Source organism: Struthio camelus, chromosome 21 (assembly GCF_040807025.1).
Source record: "Struthio camelus isolate bStrCam1 chromosome 21, bStrCam1.hap1, whole genome shotgun sequence".
NCBI classification, from domain to species: Eukaryota; Metazoa; Chordata; class Aves; order Struthioniformes; family Struthionidae; genus Struthio; species Struthio camelus.
In genome coordinates this window covers 3,803,790-3,819,673 of record NC_090962.1, presented here as the reverse complement: position 1 = coordinate 3,819,673, position 15,884 = coordinate 3,803,790, and the positions used below count along the sequence as shown (strand labels likewise).

Below are 15,884 nucleotides of genomic sequence, written 5' to 3'. Positions count from 1 at the left end.
GTGACACTTATTTTCTTGGCGCGGTGCCCTATCTCCAAACAATGGGAACTTTTTAACAGCTTCAGTTAGTTACTACTCAGTAAAACTAAGGTCCTGCACTTGGCTTCGAGTCTGGCTGCTTTCATTAACGGGGCTAAATCCAAAAGTAAACCTTCACTGATAGTGACCGCTGTACTTAAAAACTGCAATAACATACAGATTCACTAGAGGGAGCTTGAATATTTTGCACAAAAGTCCATCACTTAAACTGTCTCCTATCCCAATAAAGTGTACTTTATTTCACTTGAAAGAATGAATGGGAGTAAACAGGTGCCTGTGTGCAACTCTTGCATCACTCACACACCTTTTTTTTTTTTTTTCCCTCCAGTCAGCCAAATTTGTATTTAGAGATTTTTTAAAGGAATTCTATAATTAAAGCTAACACTTAAATATTCCATTAAGGAGTGAGGGAAAATTGCAAAGGTGTCCTTAAAAGGATGTAGATAGAAACATATCTATATGTAATGTAGGCATGGAAATCTACAACTGTTGCTTGCCTGAAGCATGCATACATATACTTAGCTTTCTACAATGAGACTGCTTCTGTAAGATACTTGGAGAAATAGTCTGGCCTTGTAGCAAAAAAGGCATATCTTGCTTTGGCTGTACAAGGAAGTTCTATGATACAGTCTAAATATGTAATAAGCCAATAAAATGCGATAAATTAAACTTTCCAATTCAGATCTGTCCTGTTAACTATAATCCAAACCTGACAGAAAAACATAAACCACAACACAACTTAAATTACTTTGGTGTAGAACTGACCTGAGTAATTAAATTGAAGTTAACATCACAGGTCAGTATGAGAAAAATCTAGATTGGCCAAAAACCCTTACTAAAATAGCAATATAGCTCACCTAGCTCTTGCAGTGTAAAAATGGTCTGCTCCAGACAAGTTCCTGTGATGCTCTGAGGAAGATTTGGAAGTCTCTGCGATGAGGTGACCTTGAACTAACCAAAAAAAAAAAAAAACCATCAAAAAAACATAAAACTGCTGCATAAGACTCTTACCTTATAGTTTGGGCAACTCAACATACTATTCCAAGATTCATTTAAAAATAAACTAGGTAACATTGTCTCAGTACAGGTCACCTCTAAGTAGGGAAGAGGGTTTTCTTTCTTGCTATGACGTGAAAACCATTGAGAGATGCAGCAGGTGGCACTTCAAGGAGAAAATTAGTGGATGAAAAGGCTCAGAGAAGAATCAGGAAGCTGGAGAATAAATTTTGTACCATGGGAGGAACTTGAAACATTGTAGAGGTATAATATGTCCCAATGAGGATGAATAGTCGAGACTAAGCAAGAGCATCTGTAACTAGAGAGAAACACACAATATGTCCCTAGAGAAGAAAGCTCTCTCAGGGGCACCCTGTCCCAAGAGAACGGCAGCATTTAATGTCTTGACATTCTAGCAATAATTATTTTATATTTCTCCTGCTGCTATTTCATCTCCACTGTTCTCAAAGTTAATCCATATTGTCAGAAGGGACAGGATAAAGGAGAGAATGTTGAATAGTTTATTTAGAGAGGCTGTACTTTAAACAAGCGTTTAGGGATCAATCTTCTGGCTAAAATGAGATGTGAGGGGGAGGAAGGGAAGAAACCTCATGTTTCTCTAGCATCACACAGGACCCTGTATGAGGATAACTGCTTTCCAGGATCTCCTGGGACCAATGTTAGGAAGATAGAAAAAGGCCTGTGAAAGTGTTTTTTTATTCTTTGTGATCTTTTTAAGCATTTGTCTAAAATAGCTTTGAGAACAAACATCCAGCCACAGCTTGTTCTAGGCTTCTGGAAAGCCCTGGGTAACACTTCTGGCTCCAAAGAAGCAAATGGGTTGCCCCAAAGCAATTGTAACCCCCTGCCCCACCACCTCCATGGAGGACACAAACAGCCATGCCATGAGGGCATAGATCCAAGCAGAGTTTGGCTGGAATTTCTGTGTGGTGTCACTTTTCAGACCAAAGGATCAGTCCTGCCAGTCCATTGCAAGGCACAGCTGTGGTGCCACAAGAAGCCTCCTCCAGCAGCACAAAGGGGCTGCTCAGAGCCGGAGAAGAAATGAGGCTGCACAGAGACACAAGCACAGGCCCATATGAGAGCACAAACACACATGTATGCACATAAACACACATCTGCACGTACAAAAACAGACACGATGCACACAATAGACACATTTACAACATACTCAAGAGATACACACACAGAACATGCTCATAACAATGCACACACGACAAACAGGGCACACACAGATGCATACTCACAAGGAGTCACACACACACACACACACACACACACACACACACACACACACACACAAAAGATGCTTATAGGGACGAACCACCCATGCAAAAAGCCTTTCTATCAAACCAACAAACCAACCAACCAAAACAAAATCCATCCACGCTCTCTCTTTCTTGAGTAGAATAATGGCAGACAGGACCCACTGTACAGTAAGAAATTTCAGAAAAAGTAAGAACCTTAGGTAGACACTATCACACGCTGAAACAGCTTAAATTTATCGCAGCAATAGCAGTTCATTCCTCAGAAGGGACAAGAATCATCATTTAAAAGAGCCTAATGGTACTGTGTGAAAAAGCAGTAGCTAGTGAGGAAGCAGATATACAAATGTGCAATACCTGCTAATTGCAAGGTAACATGGGATGTAATAATTAGGCATAGGCAAACGGCAAGATTGGTTCACTTGGAGTTTCTAAGCAGTTTCATTATACACTGTGTGAAGTGCATCAATTTCGCAGCAACTCCCCCTGGGCCTGCAACTCTTTGTCTGCCTTTGTAGCTACCATTTATCATGGAACAAGTCATCACGTTTGCCACTTACATGCAGAATTATTACCTAGTTATTTGTGAGCTTTTAGAAACAGAAACCCAGAAATCCAACCATACCTAAACATATACAGCTGTGTTCCCTGCTGATCAGTAAAAGGAAGCGGCAGGCCTGAATTCTGTTTTTTTTTTTTTTTTTTTTTTTTTTTTTAAACTAAAGACAAATGCTGTCTCTCCTGCAGAGGTTAGTGGATTGGTTGAGGACTGTTTATCATGAGAGCAAGCCTATTTCATTTATTAATGACATCCAAAGAGATCTCTCTTCCCCAAGGCCTACAGGCAAAATATAAGCTAGGAGAAAACCTTAATGTGACTTGATATGCACACAGGGAAAATGCTTACTTCAGCCAGATGAGCTCAACAAGCTCCCCCAGCTGGGGTAAGATATTTTATAAGGGTATAAACAAGGCCGATTACCCACAACCCCTTCTACCTCCTGCACATGGTTCAACTGAGGCCTGCATGTAGTAAGTCCTTGCACAATGGAGGGACACAAGAATGCTCCCTGTGAGACTTCCACCAGTACAAGTTCCAGTCTGCAAACAATGGCCTTTACTCTCCACCTAAGGCGTGTATGGAGTTCAAGTACGTCATGTAATTTCTGAAATGGCACATGAAGTAGGGTGAGAAGCAATGCAACATCTTCAATCCCCATCTAATCTCCTACCCACATACAAGAAGGGATCTGCGCCCTCATAGGTGCTCCACTTGTTTTCCTATTCTTAGGAAGCGGGAAACGTCTCTCCCTGTCTTTGCCAAGGATAAATTCAATGATCTGTGGAGGGCCATATTAAGAGCTAACTGCTGTTACTCTGAGTTGGCACACCAATCTTTCTGGCCAGGTACATAATGTCTTCTAGCCAGGAGTGTTCCAGGTTTCAGAAGGGATCATGCTTACAATAGGTGGACCCTGAAGAATCTCCCTGGCTCTTGCTGGGAAGGAGTCATCACAGGAACTGAAGATCCATCCCTTAGCACAGTACAACTCCCATAATGTCCAAAGGAGAGAGGTAGGCTGTATGTAAGCAAACCCATTTACTGAGGAGAGCTAAGCTGGTACAATAAATGGGTACATTGTGCTAGAAAGTCGCTTTCCCTAGATCAAATAATACCCAGAAAGAAGAATAAGAGAACCCAGAAATCTTGAGTCCTACCCCGATCTTCCCAGTTCTGTGCTCCATCTTTGATAAACGCATATTCTGACAGGGCACTCCTGATGTAGACAGTTAGAAAACATCCTTTCCTACAGCCCTCCTGTAGGAGGTGGCTGTAGCAGCAGTGACAGAGAGAACAATAACCAGTGTGAATGCACCAAAGCACAAAGACAGTAGAATGAAGAGACTACAGATTTCCACCTTGGACATATAAGAGCTCTTCCTGTTTGCTACTGGCCTGAGGCACTGCAAATGAGAAGCTCTCGTCCGCTGGCTTTTTAGCACACTGGTGTGCTATATCTCATTGCACACTGGTGTGCATGAGATAACTGATCAGGCCAGCCCTTCTGGAAAGCAATACACTGCATCTGTCAGAAAGCAATGCACTCAGTGATTGTCACAAATTATGCTTCCTGCAGATTGATTTTTATTGCATGGATAGTTTTAGTTGCAGGATATTTACTTCCTCAACTGTGAGCAATCTATTTTACTTCTTTAGACAACCCATGAAAGAAATATTTACACAACAGGAAAGACAGGAAGAACAGATCCTACTGGTTAGCAAATTCAGGCATCTCCCTATCCAAGCAATCACTTTCCGTAGCTGAGTGTGCAGGCAGAGGGAAGACAGTGTCTGGTCTAGATAGGTTCCAGATCAGAGGAAAGACAGTCCTGAGCAGATGGTGGTGTGATATATGCCAGGAAGCCCTGACTCCCTGTGTGACCCCAGCAAGCTCTATGTGCCATTAAACTGCATTTATAAAGCACTTAAGTGATTCTGGCACGTAACGTGCGTTTTTCAAGGTGACTTCAGCACTTAGGAGCCCAGAGCCTTTAGTACATGCAACCCTTGATTTCCCTGTTATTTGTTTCCCTGTCTGTAAAATGAAGGAGGAACGCTATTCCTTTTCTCCCACCCTTCACTGATTTGCATGCTCTTGAGGAAGGACACCTGCTCACTCTACAGTCATGCAGCATCCAGCACAGCAGGGTCCAGGTCTTTGTTACAAATTCCAGATATAAAACGTATAGAACACAGGAACATACTGAAAGCGTTATTACCCTTGCCGCCTTGGCTATGATCTAGCACTTTAAGCCAGCAAGTCAATGTTTGGATCAGAGACAGCCACAGAGAACCTCAGACAGTAGCAGGAAGCAATGCTGGTGAGCAAGTAATCTTTCCTCTTCTGCCACCACACTGGGTAATGGTTGTATTAGGACAACAAGAAACTTTCTTTCTCCAACAGGCATGCTTAAGCTTGTAGGGTCCTGCTCCTATCAAAGTACACTCTCCTTGCCAAAGGTTTTTGGTGAACAACCTGTACCATTTTAAATCTGGCACTAGACAAGTCACAAACCTAGGCGTTTGTGAAATTTGTAAACTTGGACAGTTTCTGCAAACACATTCCATTACAAATGTTGCTTCTTGTTTGGTTTGGGGGTTCTTAATGCAGAAGGAATATATCCAAGTTAGAATGGGGCACCTGACCTTCCAACCTATTCTCCTGCAAGTTAGTCCAGTTCCCAGAGTTGTGACAATGAAGCCAATGAGACACACTGACTGAGTAAAGGCTACTCACTGAGTAAAGGAAACCAGGATTAGGCCTGTGGTTTACAATCGATCACACTCACAGGACGCGGCTCCATATTTGACTATATCTACTGAGCATAGAGTTACACATTTAATGCACTTTGCTAAACAAATTCTTCCATGGTATCTTCATATCTCCGAGTTCTATTTAACAAGACTTCCCAGGAACTGCTGAGACTGGATCCCCTGCCCTGCTCCCTTTCCCACACTCTGCTGAATGTTTCTGTGAAACATTTTCCCCCAAAATAGACAACCGATGGCCCCTGACCTGCTGCTCTGCTTGAGCTTTGGTTGTACAGTAGCCCTCAAACCCACATGCCTATCAACTCAGTTTAGAAGGCCTGGTGATTATATCATAGGAGGTTTATTCCCTTTTGGAATGGATACCATAAACCTGACGGCGCGATCAGAACCCACATTAGTAACGTGTGAAAGGTAAGAGGAACGTTAGCTTCATTAGCACATGATAAACTTGATCGCTTGGGCTGGGAAAAGAAAGGAAAAGAGAACAGTCCTTCTGAGGGCAACTGATGTTCTCACAGGCTGATGTAAAAGGTGAGATGGAAACAAAGATTAGCTCTAAGGTGCTGGAGCACTGCTGTACTGTGCCATTACCAAGACAATTTCTGATTCTGAAATCTTGCGCATTGAGCTATACAGCGGAGGAAAAGCTCAGGGAGGAGGATCTTTGGCTAGCTCACCCGAATTAGCACGGACAGCACTTTGGGAAACACTGGCTTCATGGCTGAAGTACAAAAAGCCAAGAACAAAAGGTTGGCTGAGCGTTGGCCCTTCCGGACACCCTCTGATCTAAACATACTGGTTTCTCTATGCCTGTTTCTTCTCCTGTGAAGCACAGAGGATACATTTGCTGATGGACAAGATTAAGTAGATCTGAGAGATGCTCAGGGGCCCTCCAATCAAAATGAAAAGGCTATAGATACAGTGATGCTCTGCTCATGTCTTGCCAACAGACAGGATGCTAAAATGTCAAAGATCACGGAATAAGCTGGTCACCGTTATAATAGTACTGACAGACGAGGCTTCATGTAATTCCTTGTCTCCTCTTATTGCAGGTTATTTGTAGATGGGCTAATATGGGCTCTTGGGATGAAGTTTGCCATTGATCAGATCAACAATTCCACTTCACTTCTCCCAGGAGTAAAGCTAGGCTATGACATGTTTGACACTTGCTTTGAGCCAGTTGTGGCCTTACAGCCCAGTTTGCTATTTCTGACCCAAAAGGGCACAATGAGCATTGGAGTCCTGTGCAACTACACTGATTACCAGCCTCGTGTGACTGCTGTGATTGGACCACAGAAGTTAGATCTCTGCCTGGTGACCGCCAAACTATTCAGCTGTTTCTTGAACCCACAGGTAGAGAAACTCCCTGGAAAACCAAGAATTCTCTTTTTTGGTGGGGGAAGGGTTTGAATCAACAACAGTGAAAGGAAGGACAGCCTATTCTCTAGGTCTTTGACCTAGGACTGTTACAAGCACAGATTCCACTCCTTCCTCTGCCACACTTTTCCTCTGTGATCTTGAGTTAGCCACTGAACCTCCCTCCTGGAACACACTTCAGGGTCTAACTTCCCAGAGAGGAATTTGCATTGAGTAGTTTGTTCTTCCAGTTGACCTGCATATCAGTTTTGTCATTCTTACTTATCAGACAGATGGCAGCCTGGATGGGCTGCACAACTATTTAAACCCCATCCCAAAGGGTTCCCTCTCTATCGCATACATGCTATCTGGTTTTGAGCCCAATAACAGACAAGTAACAGTTAACATCAGGACAACTGCCTTTTGGTGAACTGCAGCAGTACACCAGTCAAGAGTCTGAAACTACATCTGCTACCTAGCAAGTTCTCAGATCAGTGGAGAAGAGGAAATATAACCGATGTAAAGGGAGTTCCTCCTCTTTCAGGCTGGAGGACAAATAGGAAAGGTTAACTCTTCCCTAGGGCTTTCTCCAAACACCCTGCCAAGAGGCCTTGCAACACATTCAGAACCCTGGACAGTTGCTGCACTGAGAGGTAGGTGCTTTGAGTGCCAGGGTGAAGGTAGGGGCTGCCCTACCTTCCTTGCCCAACAACTCCTCTTGGAGGCCAGGCTTAGTCTTTGCAAGAAAATCAGCTCATCTCCTATGATAGAAAGCACGAGGCACCTTTGGAATTCTCTGAGAGGTACCTGTCTCTCTTCTTGTCCCCTGGTAAAAGTATTTTGATTTTCACAAAGAAAACCCGTTTCTCTGTCGGCAAAGTGCTTTGCTGTTCAGAACTGTTCCTAAAACATCCTGATATGAAATAAGTAGTGCTTTTGAGTTCTGTGGGCGCATGAGATCAGAACTCTTTGAAAGAGAGCAAGTTAAAACCTCACAGTGAAGCTGCAGCAGAACACAGCGGGAGATGGGAAGTGAGTTGCTCTGTTGGAAGGATAAACAGCTAACAGGTCTGATGAAATAAGCTATTGTGACCGACCAATAAAACTGCACAACACAATAAGGCTCACAGGACAGACAAGGACAATGTGCCCATGAAGCTCAGAAATAACGTAGGGTCTGACTGATGACAGCTGTTGCAAAGAAAGCTGCATTTATCTCAACAGAGGGGAGGAGAGGGTGGCCTTTGTTTTAGATAAACCCTTATATCAGTTTAATGGATTGACTGGTTGCGTTACTGTTTCTTTGAGTTCATCAAAAGTGTGTGAATGTCTCCCTGAGTTAGCCAGACTCGGGGTGGGGGGGAGGGGAAGAGAATGTATATATGGCCCCGCCCAACATAGAGTATAAGAACTGAACAACTAACAAAAGAGCTCTGAAAAGAGTAATAGGTTTGGGCTGGTTTCAACCCATGTATTCCTACCTGGTGACTGGGGACACCTAGTGTTGTGACGGTGAGCATGTTACAGAGACTAGTAATGGGAATCACATTGGTATTGTGCTTGAACTATATATTACAATTGCTATATTGTGCTAAGTATAACACTTGTATTGTGATTTCAGTATGTTGCTGTATCACTCTGCTAAATCGGAAAGCCATGTAACAAACTTCTTTAAATAAGTAAACTTAATATTAAAAATTACACCCTCCACACATGGAACATCTAAAGGCATGTGGTTAGAGAGTATTGGACTCTGACAGCTACTGATAAGGAGTGCAGATAATGCAGAACTAGATCACGAGAAATACGAGCGTGCAGGAAAATGAAGCCTTTGGGACCAAAGGCTCAAGGCATCACTTGCACTTTGCTTGCTCCTCAGAAATACAACAATGCCAGAGCTAGAGATGACCTAAGTACCTGGACACAGCACAAGTAATAGACGAATGGCAAATGGATTTGCCAGCACCGTACCAACAGTGTGGAGCTCTGTAGGCCTACTGCCCCATGCATGGGGTATAAGAGCTTTCGAAATACAGAAACGTGCTCCAGAAGACCTCACTTTCCTCATTCTAGATGAATCTGTTTGCACTTGAACTATTTTTTTTACAGGCCACTAGGACTGGTTCATCTACCAATGTTACTCCTGTCTGTTCTCATAGGAGCACATAATTCCTCCGGTCTCCAGCCAGGTCCGTCCTGCCAACTCAGCGGTGTTGCAAAACCAACTCTTGCGGGACTCGGAGCACGACAAAGGTGACTCTACAGCTCTAGAGGTCGCTGCAAACCTTAAAGTCTTTGAAAGAGCAGCTTAGAACAGCAGACACGAAGCAATCTGAGAGGCAAGGCCTTACTCCCCAGCAATACACAAAAGGGTAGATCAAAACGGGGGAGGGGGGGGAGTGGGGAATCCATCACCACTGTCACCTAGAGTGGCTGAGATACTTCATGAGCTACCTGGGGAGGATGTGCTCCCTTTTACTAAGCCATGTGTAATAACACTGCAGTTTACCAAAAATCACAGTGCCTTCAGCATGAAGATCATTAAACAAGAGGGTTAATTCCTCTGAAGTGTTAGTATCTCCTGTCCCAGGGGATATTCCCAGAAGTATCTCCTGTACCTCCGAACACTAGGATATTTGCATGGTGTTAATGCATCTGGAACAGAAGCTTCTAGATGTAAGTGTAATCTGACTAAAGATGTTCTGTGAGTATTCGAATGCTTGGTTGGGCTATCTGCAGGTATTGGTCTGGATTCATATCACTGCTAATGAGTGCATACACTAGCTAAATGCTCAAACACACTTGGGAGCTTCCAACTTCATCGACTGTATGACAAAGATGTGGAGTGAGATGTGAAGATGATGATGATGCTACCGTTGAACATGATGTTTCACATTTGTAAAAAAACTATCTGATTTTGATATCATTTTGTTCAACCTCAGTTGTTACTGTATTGGATCTATAAGAATGAGAGAAAGGTGGCACTCTCAGCTTTGAGTTGGCAAGGACGATGCACTAAGTAGGAGACTAAGCTAAGCACTTGAACAGACAGGAGGGTAGGCGATCTACGTGCTCTAGGACTGCTGTGGGAGTGTCTTCATTTTCATCCTCTTTTACTGGGTCTCTACAACTACTAGCATGTCTCAGGATTGCAAAATACACAAGAAACCCACATGCAGATCATCTATTCCATGGCATAGTATTACACGGCTTGCTCATACAGGGTTCCAGGAACCAGGAATGTCTAAAATGCCAGTGATTATCCTGCATTCAATTCATCATTCTTGGCTGCAGTGAGAGGCCTAACAGGGTATGTAGGAACAAAGAGAAAGCGTCATAATTGTTTCTCTCTGTCCCAATGCACCTACCACATTTTATTTCTTGTCTTTTCAGTCTCTTGAGTCCACATGATCAAAAGACAATGATCCAGGACAGAAGAGGCTAAGTGTTGCTACCAATATGAGAATTATTCTGCTGGCTACTTTTAGAACACAGGTGGTGGTGAAATAATACTGTTGTACTGCACCATAAGTATATTTATGCATCATAAAGCACCCAACAGCTTCACAACACTTCTGTGCAAAAGCTGCTGTTGTTTTGCTTTCCTCAAGTCTGAATTTTCTATGTCTTTCAAAGCAGTTGCTGTGACTTGCTTGAACCAACCTGATGCAGTTGCATACACAGGTGTTACAAGCTGTGTCAAAAGCAAAGGATGTAACTTGATCCACGCTTTTTAACCAATGCCATCATACTAATCCCCTCACAAACCTGGCAGAGGTACAATTGAAATCTAATACAAATGAAATCTAATTGAAATCTAAGTCAGTTAAAAAACTGACTCGTGATACTGAAATTGAGCAACTAACCAAAAACGAGCATTTTCTCAAAATGAAAGCAGAAATATTTTAGTAAAGGCTTTTCATCCATCCATTAGGCCATCCAGGCCTTTTTACATCCATTAAACAATCCTTATTCTATACTCGTTTTGTCACAACTTGTGTCTGTGTAAAGTGGCAAACCACGAAGACTGAAAAGGGAACAACTTCCATGTTACTTCACATTTCTACCAGACAATAGAAAAAGTTTGGTGCATCACCAAAATAGCCATCCCAGATTTCTGTGGCTACCTGCATACAATATTCTCCAAGAGTACTCGAGGAAAGTGTGAAACATTTGACAAAAGTACTCCTCCGTGTCATTAAAGATAGCAAAATCTAACCTGAAGCCTGGAAGTCCTTGCCTCTGGAGACCGTTGCAAGTCTTCATGAGCATATGACTGCACCTGAGAACCCCAGCAGTATTCCTCACTTCAGTGATGTGATTTCATAACACAGCAGCAGTAAGTTACTTTTGATCGGCCTTCCAGAAATAGAGAATGAAAACCAAATTTACCTCTGTTGCTTCTCTTTCTGACAAAGCTACAGGCATGACAGACTGATTTTTTTTTTTTTTGGGGGGGGGGGGGGGGTTACTAGCTAATTAGAACGTTCTGCCAATTCCTGTCACCTGCAGGTGATTCATACTGGGTCAGCTGGCATCCATTAAGCCCCAGGATACAACGCTAAGCATAGGCTGCAAGAGTAGGTCCAAAATTCAGATCTCTGTCATAGCCACCTAACTGTGAAAAGGCTGGCTAGACCATTTTGCTCATTGTAAAGCACCTTTATGCAAATATGGTTTGAAAGGGGGAATATGGGAAACTCTTCAAGACTCTGCCTCACAATCTTTTATATACATCTGCTGCAGAACTGTGCCATTTATAATGGGTGCACTGCACAATGATTACTACTTTGTCCCTCCCCCTTCTGCTTGATCTCTACCAGCTAAAAAGAGGGAACCTGCCCCATTAGGCTGTGGATGTTCTTGGTACATGAACCACTCAGACCTTACAAGAAGGCTGGGTACCCTTACCTTGCATGGTAAGTTCACTGTGGTTTAAGGCTTACCAGTTGGTCTGCAAAGTCACATCCTAACGATCCTAGCTTGTCTCTGCTGGAGTTTGTGCACAGAGTCCAGAACAAAGGGAATATTCACATGCACCAGCTGAATACACTGACGGGTTCTACCAGCGGATTCATCTCCTGGGTCTGCAGGCATGAAAACTTGTTCCAGCTGATGTCTTTGTAATAGGCTGTGTCCTCCAGCTGTCCTTTAATTCCACAACCTTTCTTCAGCCTTCCCTGTGTACCTACTCCTGCCAAACAAGGTGTCTGTGAGAGGGAGAAGCCTGGTAATTAAGAGGTGGGGGAAATTCAAGGGAAAAGCACAATTTCTACACCAGTATATTAGTCGTTAGATCAAAACTACAGCACTTCTGACAAATGGCAGGGTCTTGTGCTACCAGTCAGATGTCATTAAGTTGCACAGGGGAGTCAGGTCTCCGCATTTCTTTCATTCGTGACCCAGTTTAGATGTGCACATTTACAGGGCTCCTGTCATACTTTCATTTGCCAGCACTTCTGAAGTACTGTTAAAACACAGAACTCCCAGTTTCCTACCTCTAGTTCCTGAACAGTCTTCTCCTGTAAAGAAGACATAACTTCCTTGTGGCAGAGGAACAAAAAACGAGAGTAAGATTTAAGCAACACTTCATGGTTCTTGAATAAAAGGTAATGCAGTAGTGCAAAGAACTGAAGACACATATTGCAGTTATCACATAAAATTAAAAGCTTTTTAGTGTTTAAAATAGCATTTACACATAAGCAGCTATATATTAACTATATAGACACTTGAGTTTTAATACAATATCTACAAAAAAAGAATTCAATTATGCAATAGACATTTAACAGGAACAGTGCAGTCCATGCTAGTAAGAGGTCACTCTTTGAGTAGAACCAATTCTAGAATAGGTGATAGTCTGGGTTTTCATTATTTAAAATCATGTAACTTTTTTCCTCTACTGTACATAAAATTCTTTACATGTATTTCTAATCACTGATTAGAATTAATAATTTTAAGTCAATCTTATTACAATCCAGTTAAATGCAAAACAAAAACAATTACATCAACTCATGAGCTGTCAGTCTCAAGATGGAACTGCCCATTCAAATAGAACAAAAATAATATCAACAGTCAATGTCTGTGCATCATTGCTTGCCACCCAATATACCTCTGGATAAAGCGTCTGGAGGACCGTAACCTTCGAAAAGTAAATTTACTAATGGGAGGTCAAAGGCAACAGCAGTGCTTTTAAGACTATTTGCCAAAAAACTTGCACCTCAGAAAGTTAATACAGTAGGTGGGTGCCTTACCCTCCCACTCGCATAGGAGGTGTCATCCCAAACTGTTTATTTGGCACGTTTATTTTCTAAGATCTTCAAACATACCTGTTATTCCTTGCTAAAAGCTGCAGGTAGATATGCATCAATACTGAGCCCAGCTGCAGAGCACAGGCAAATGCTGAAGGTCTCATTTGCAGAATTATAACAATGTCCACTATTTATGACTCCTGTTGTGAGGTTGTTTGAATGCCTTGCATAGCAAAGCCACTACTTTTCATTGTAATTGTAGGGGTAGGTCTTACGTTCTTGAGCCCAGCCAGTGCCAGTTACTTGACATTAAAATGAGAGATATATTTCTGGTCCTGATATGAGAAATGCACAGTTTTGCAGGACTTCAGCCTTCAAATTCTTTTCCACCTGCTAACTACTTCCTATTATAAGTAACTTCATTGACTTCAGAGGCACTTCTTTCTGCAGGGAGTACTTCATCCCATAGTAGAGACTTGCACAGTTAAGCCCCAGGGCCCCCATATTACAGAGAGAAATGCACATGCACTGAAAGGCAAGGATGGGATTTGGGAAATCTCCTGTCTTCATGCCCCTCTGAAAATGAAGAGATAGCAATATTTCAGACTTAGCTTTCTATTCACTCAAACCAGCCCCTCTACTGGAGCTCCTTTGTGCACTACAAGAGGAGAAGAAACATAAAACCTTTTGCTTTACATGCAATGGCCACTTGTATTGCACTGTTCACAGAACGGGCATTTACATTCTATTGCTCTTCGTAGGTAGCGGGCTCTACATGCTGTACAGTATTAACCAACCCCTAGCACATCTGTCAGTACATTCAGAGCACTTAATATTTTGCCTGAAACAAGATACCTGATCTTGGATGGAGCCAGTTCAGGTAGATGGATCACACAGATTTCTAACCCACAGACAGAGGCGGATTTAGCAGCCTGATTTCCTCTCCAAACACTTTCCCACATCTATGTTATCAACTGTCAGCCTCATTTCAGAGTTACCCACACACATGGAAGTATATAATACAGTCATTTGAACATAGCAGCAGACACCAACAAGAGACAGAACAGTTTCTGCTAACAGCACAACACACACACACACACACACACAGACACACACACACACAAAAGCAAGTGCGTATACTGCAACTCTTCAAAAGATGTGAGGAAATTAAGCATGTTGGCTTCATTGGGTGCTCTGCCCCCAGCCTTTATCCCTTTTGGAAATACCTTACTAAAATGACCGTCTTTTCCTTCTGTCCTGTAAGTTCTGCCTTAAGACCAAGGAGGACAGAAAAATCATAGTAAGAGATCAGAAAAGTTAAAATTGACTTAAAAACAGAACCCCTAGTGATCGTCAGTAAAGTTACTGACTCCATAATGGTGTCTTTGGAGACACAGGAGCCAAAGACTTATTTTACCCTGATTTATTTCACTGTTTTAAATGTCAATCCTTTCCAAATGGTTTACTGCGTTTGGTTAGCGTCTTTGCTGCATTTCTGGGGGAAGAAGAAAAGGAAAAGAAAGAATACTGTTGCACAGTCAAGCTTTAGATAGTGTCAATCTTTTGAACAAATCATCACCAAGTTTGCAATTTATGCTAGCCCTGCAGATGGATTACAAGGAAAGCACCACTGTCTGAAACATGATAATAGCTTTTGGGGGAATTTTTGGTCAGCAACTATTCCAAAAACACTTAGCTAGTTTAGAAGCTCAATAAATTGGGTACCTCATCTGAGTGGTACAATTTCCTAAATGCTTAGATTCCTTTCGAAAATGAGACTTAGGCCTCCAAGTAACACAAACATTTGAAAATGTACTCTGAGCTTTATAAAAGGGTTATCTGCTTATACACCCATAAATCTGTAAAAAGAAAAGAAAAAGTAGCAAAATATATCAGAATAAACAACATACAAAATGGACAGTTTGAGAAGTAATTTTTCAAGGTGACAAGGGAATGCGAAACTACACGTATACAGGAAGAAAGATGTACTTTTCTGACATTCGTATCAGATATTCAAACTATCCATAAAGCACAGAACATAACAGAAAGAAGCTTCTTATTTGGGAAGGAAATGCTTATATACAGTAAAGACTGATTTTAAAGCACCTGTCCTAAAACCTGTCAGGAATAACTATCTCACAAAGGAGGATTTAACTGAGGCACAGCCCCATTGTCAAATGCCACTAAGTGACTGCAGATTAACATATTATTTCCTATTAAATAAGCCACCGTAACTGGGTGTATCTTAACATGCCCTCGGACACTTTTGGAAAAGCTTCTGAAGCTTCAGTTAAGGTTCCTGAACACATTTTATCAAGTGCCCATAGCCTCAGAGCCAAAAACATGCAGTAATGAAATCTTGGGGATATGCAACACAGCAGTTGCTTAAGCCAAAGCTCCCCAGCAGGAGCATGGTCTTTAGCATAGGTCTCACTCTGTCAGTTATAAAGATTCAATCTTTGTACCATTTACGGACTCTTCTCAAAACATCTCCTTGCCTCTCTGCTAATAGCTAGCCCCCATCTACATTCAGAGCATGTCCACTTGAGTAACACAGCAATTGGGATTAGCCACCTCCAGGTTTGTATTTCAATGCAGAGATGAAGCTGGGAAAAGAGAAAAACA

At 42.2% G+C, this 15,884-nt stretch overlaps 1 protein-coding gene across 6 annotated transcripts in view; it reads right to left on the bottom strand.

The window, feature by feature from the left end:
• DVL1 (dishevelled segment polarity protein 1) overlaps positions 1–15,884 on the bottom strand; it is a 117,244-nt gene that overhangs the window by 2,546 nt on the left and 98,814 nt on the right. For 2 of the 6 annotated variants that reach the window (XR_011135848.1, XR_011135846.1), the window contains exons 16-17: positions 15,725–15,865; positions 12,655–13,835 (exon numbers count right to left, since the gene is read on the bottom strand). Coding sequence is in view for 3 of the 6 variants with exons in the window: in XM_068916371.1 (XP_068772472.1) it covers positions 15,826–15,865 (40 nt within the window). In the remaining 3 variants the exon portion in view is untranslated. Of the gene's footprint in view, positions 1–896; positions 991–12,654; positions 15,866–15,884 lie in introns of those variants that run through there. The other 4 variants (XM_068916371.1, XM_068916374.1, XR_011135847.1 and 1 more) reach the window with 3 other exon arrangements.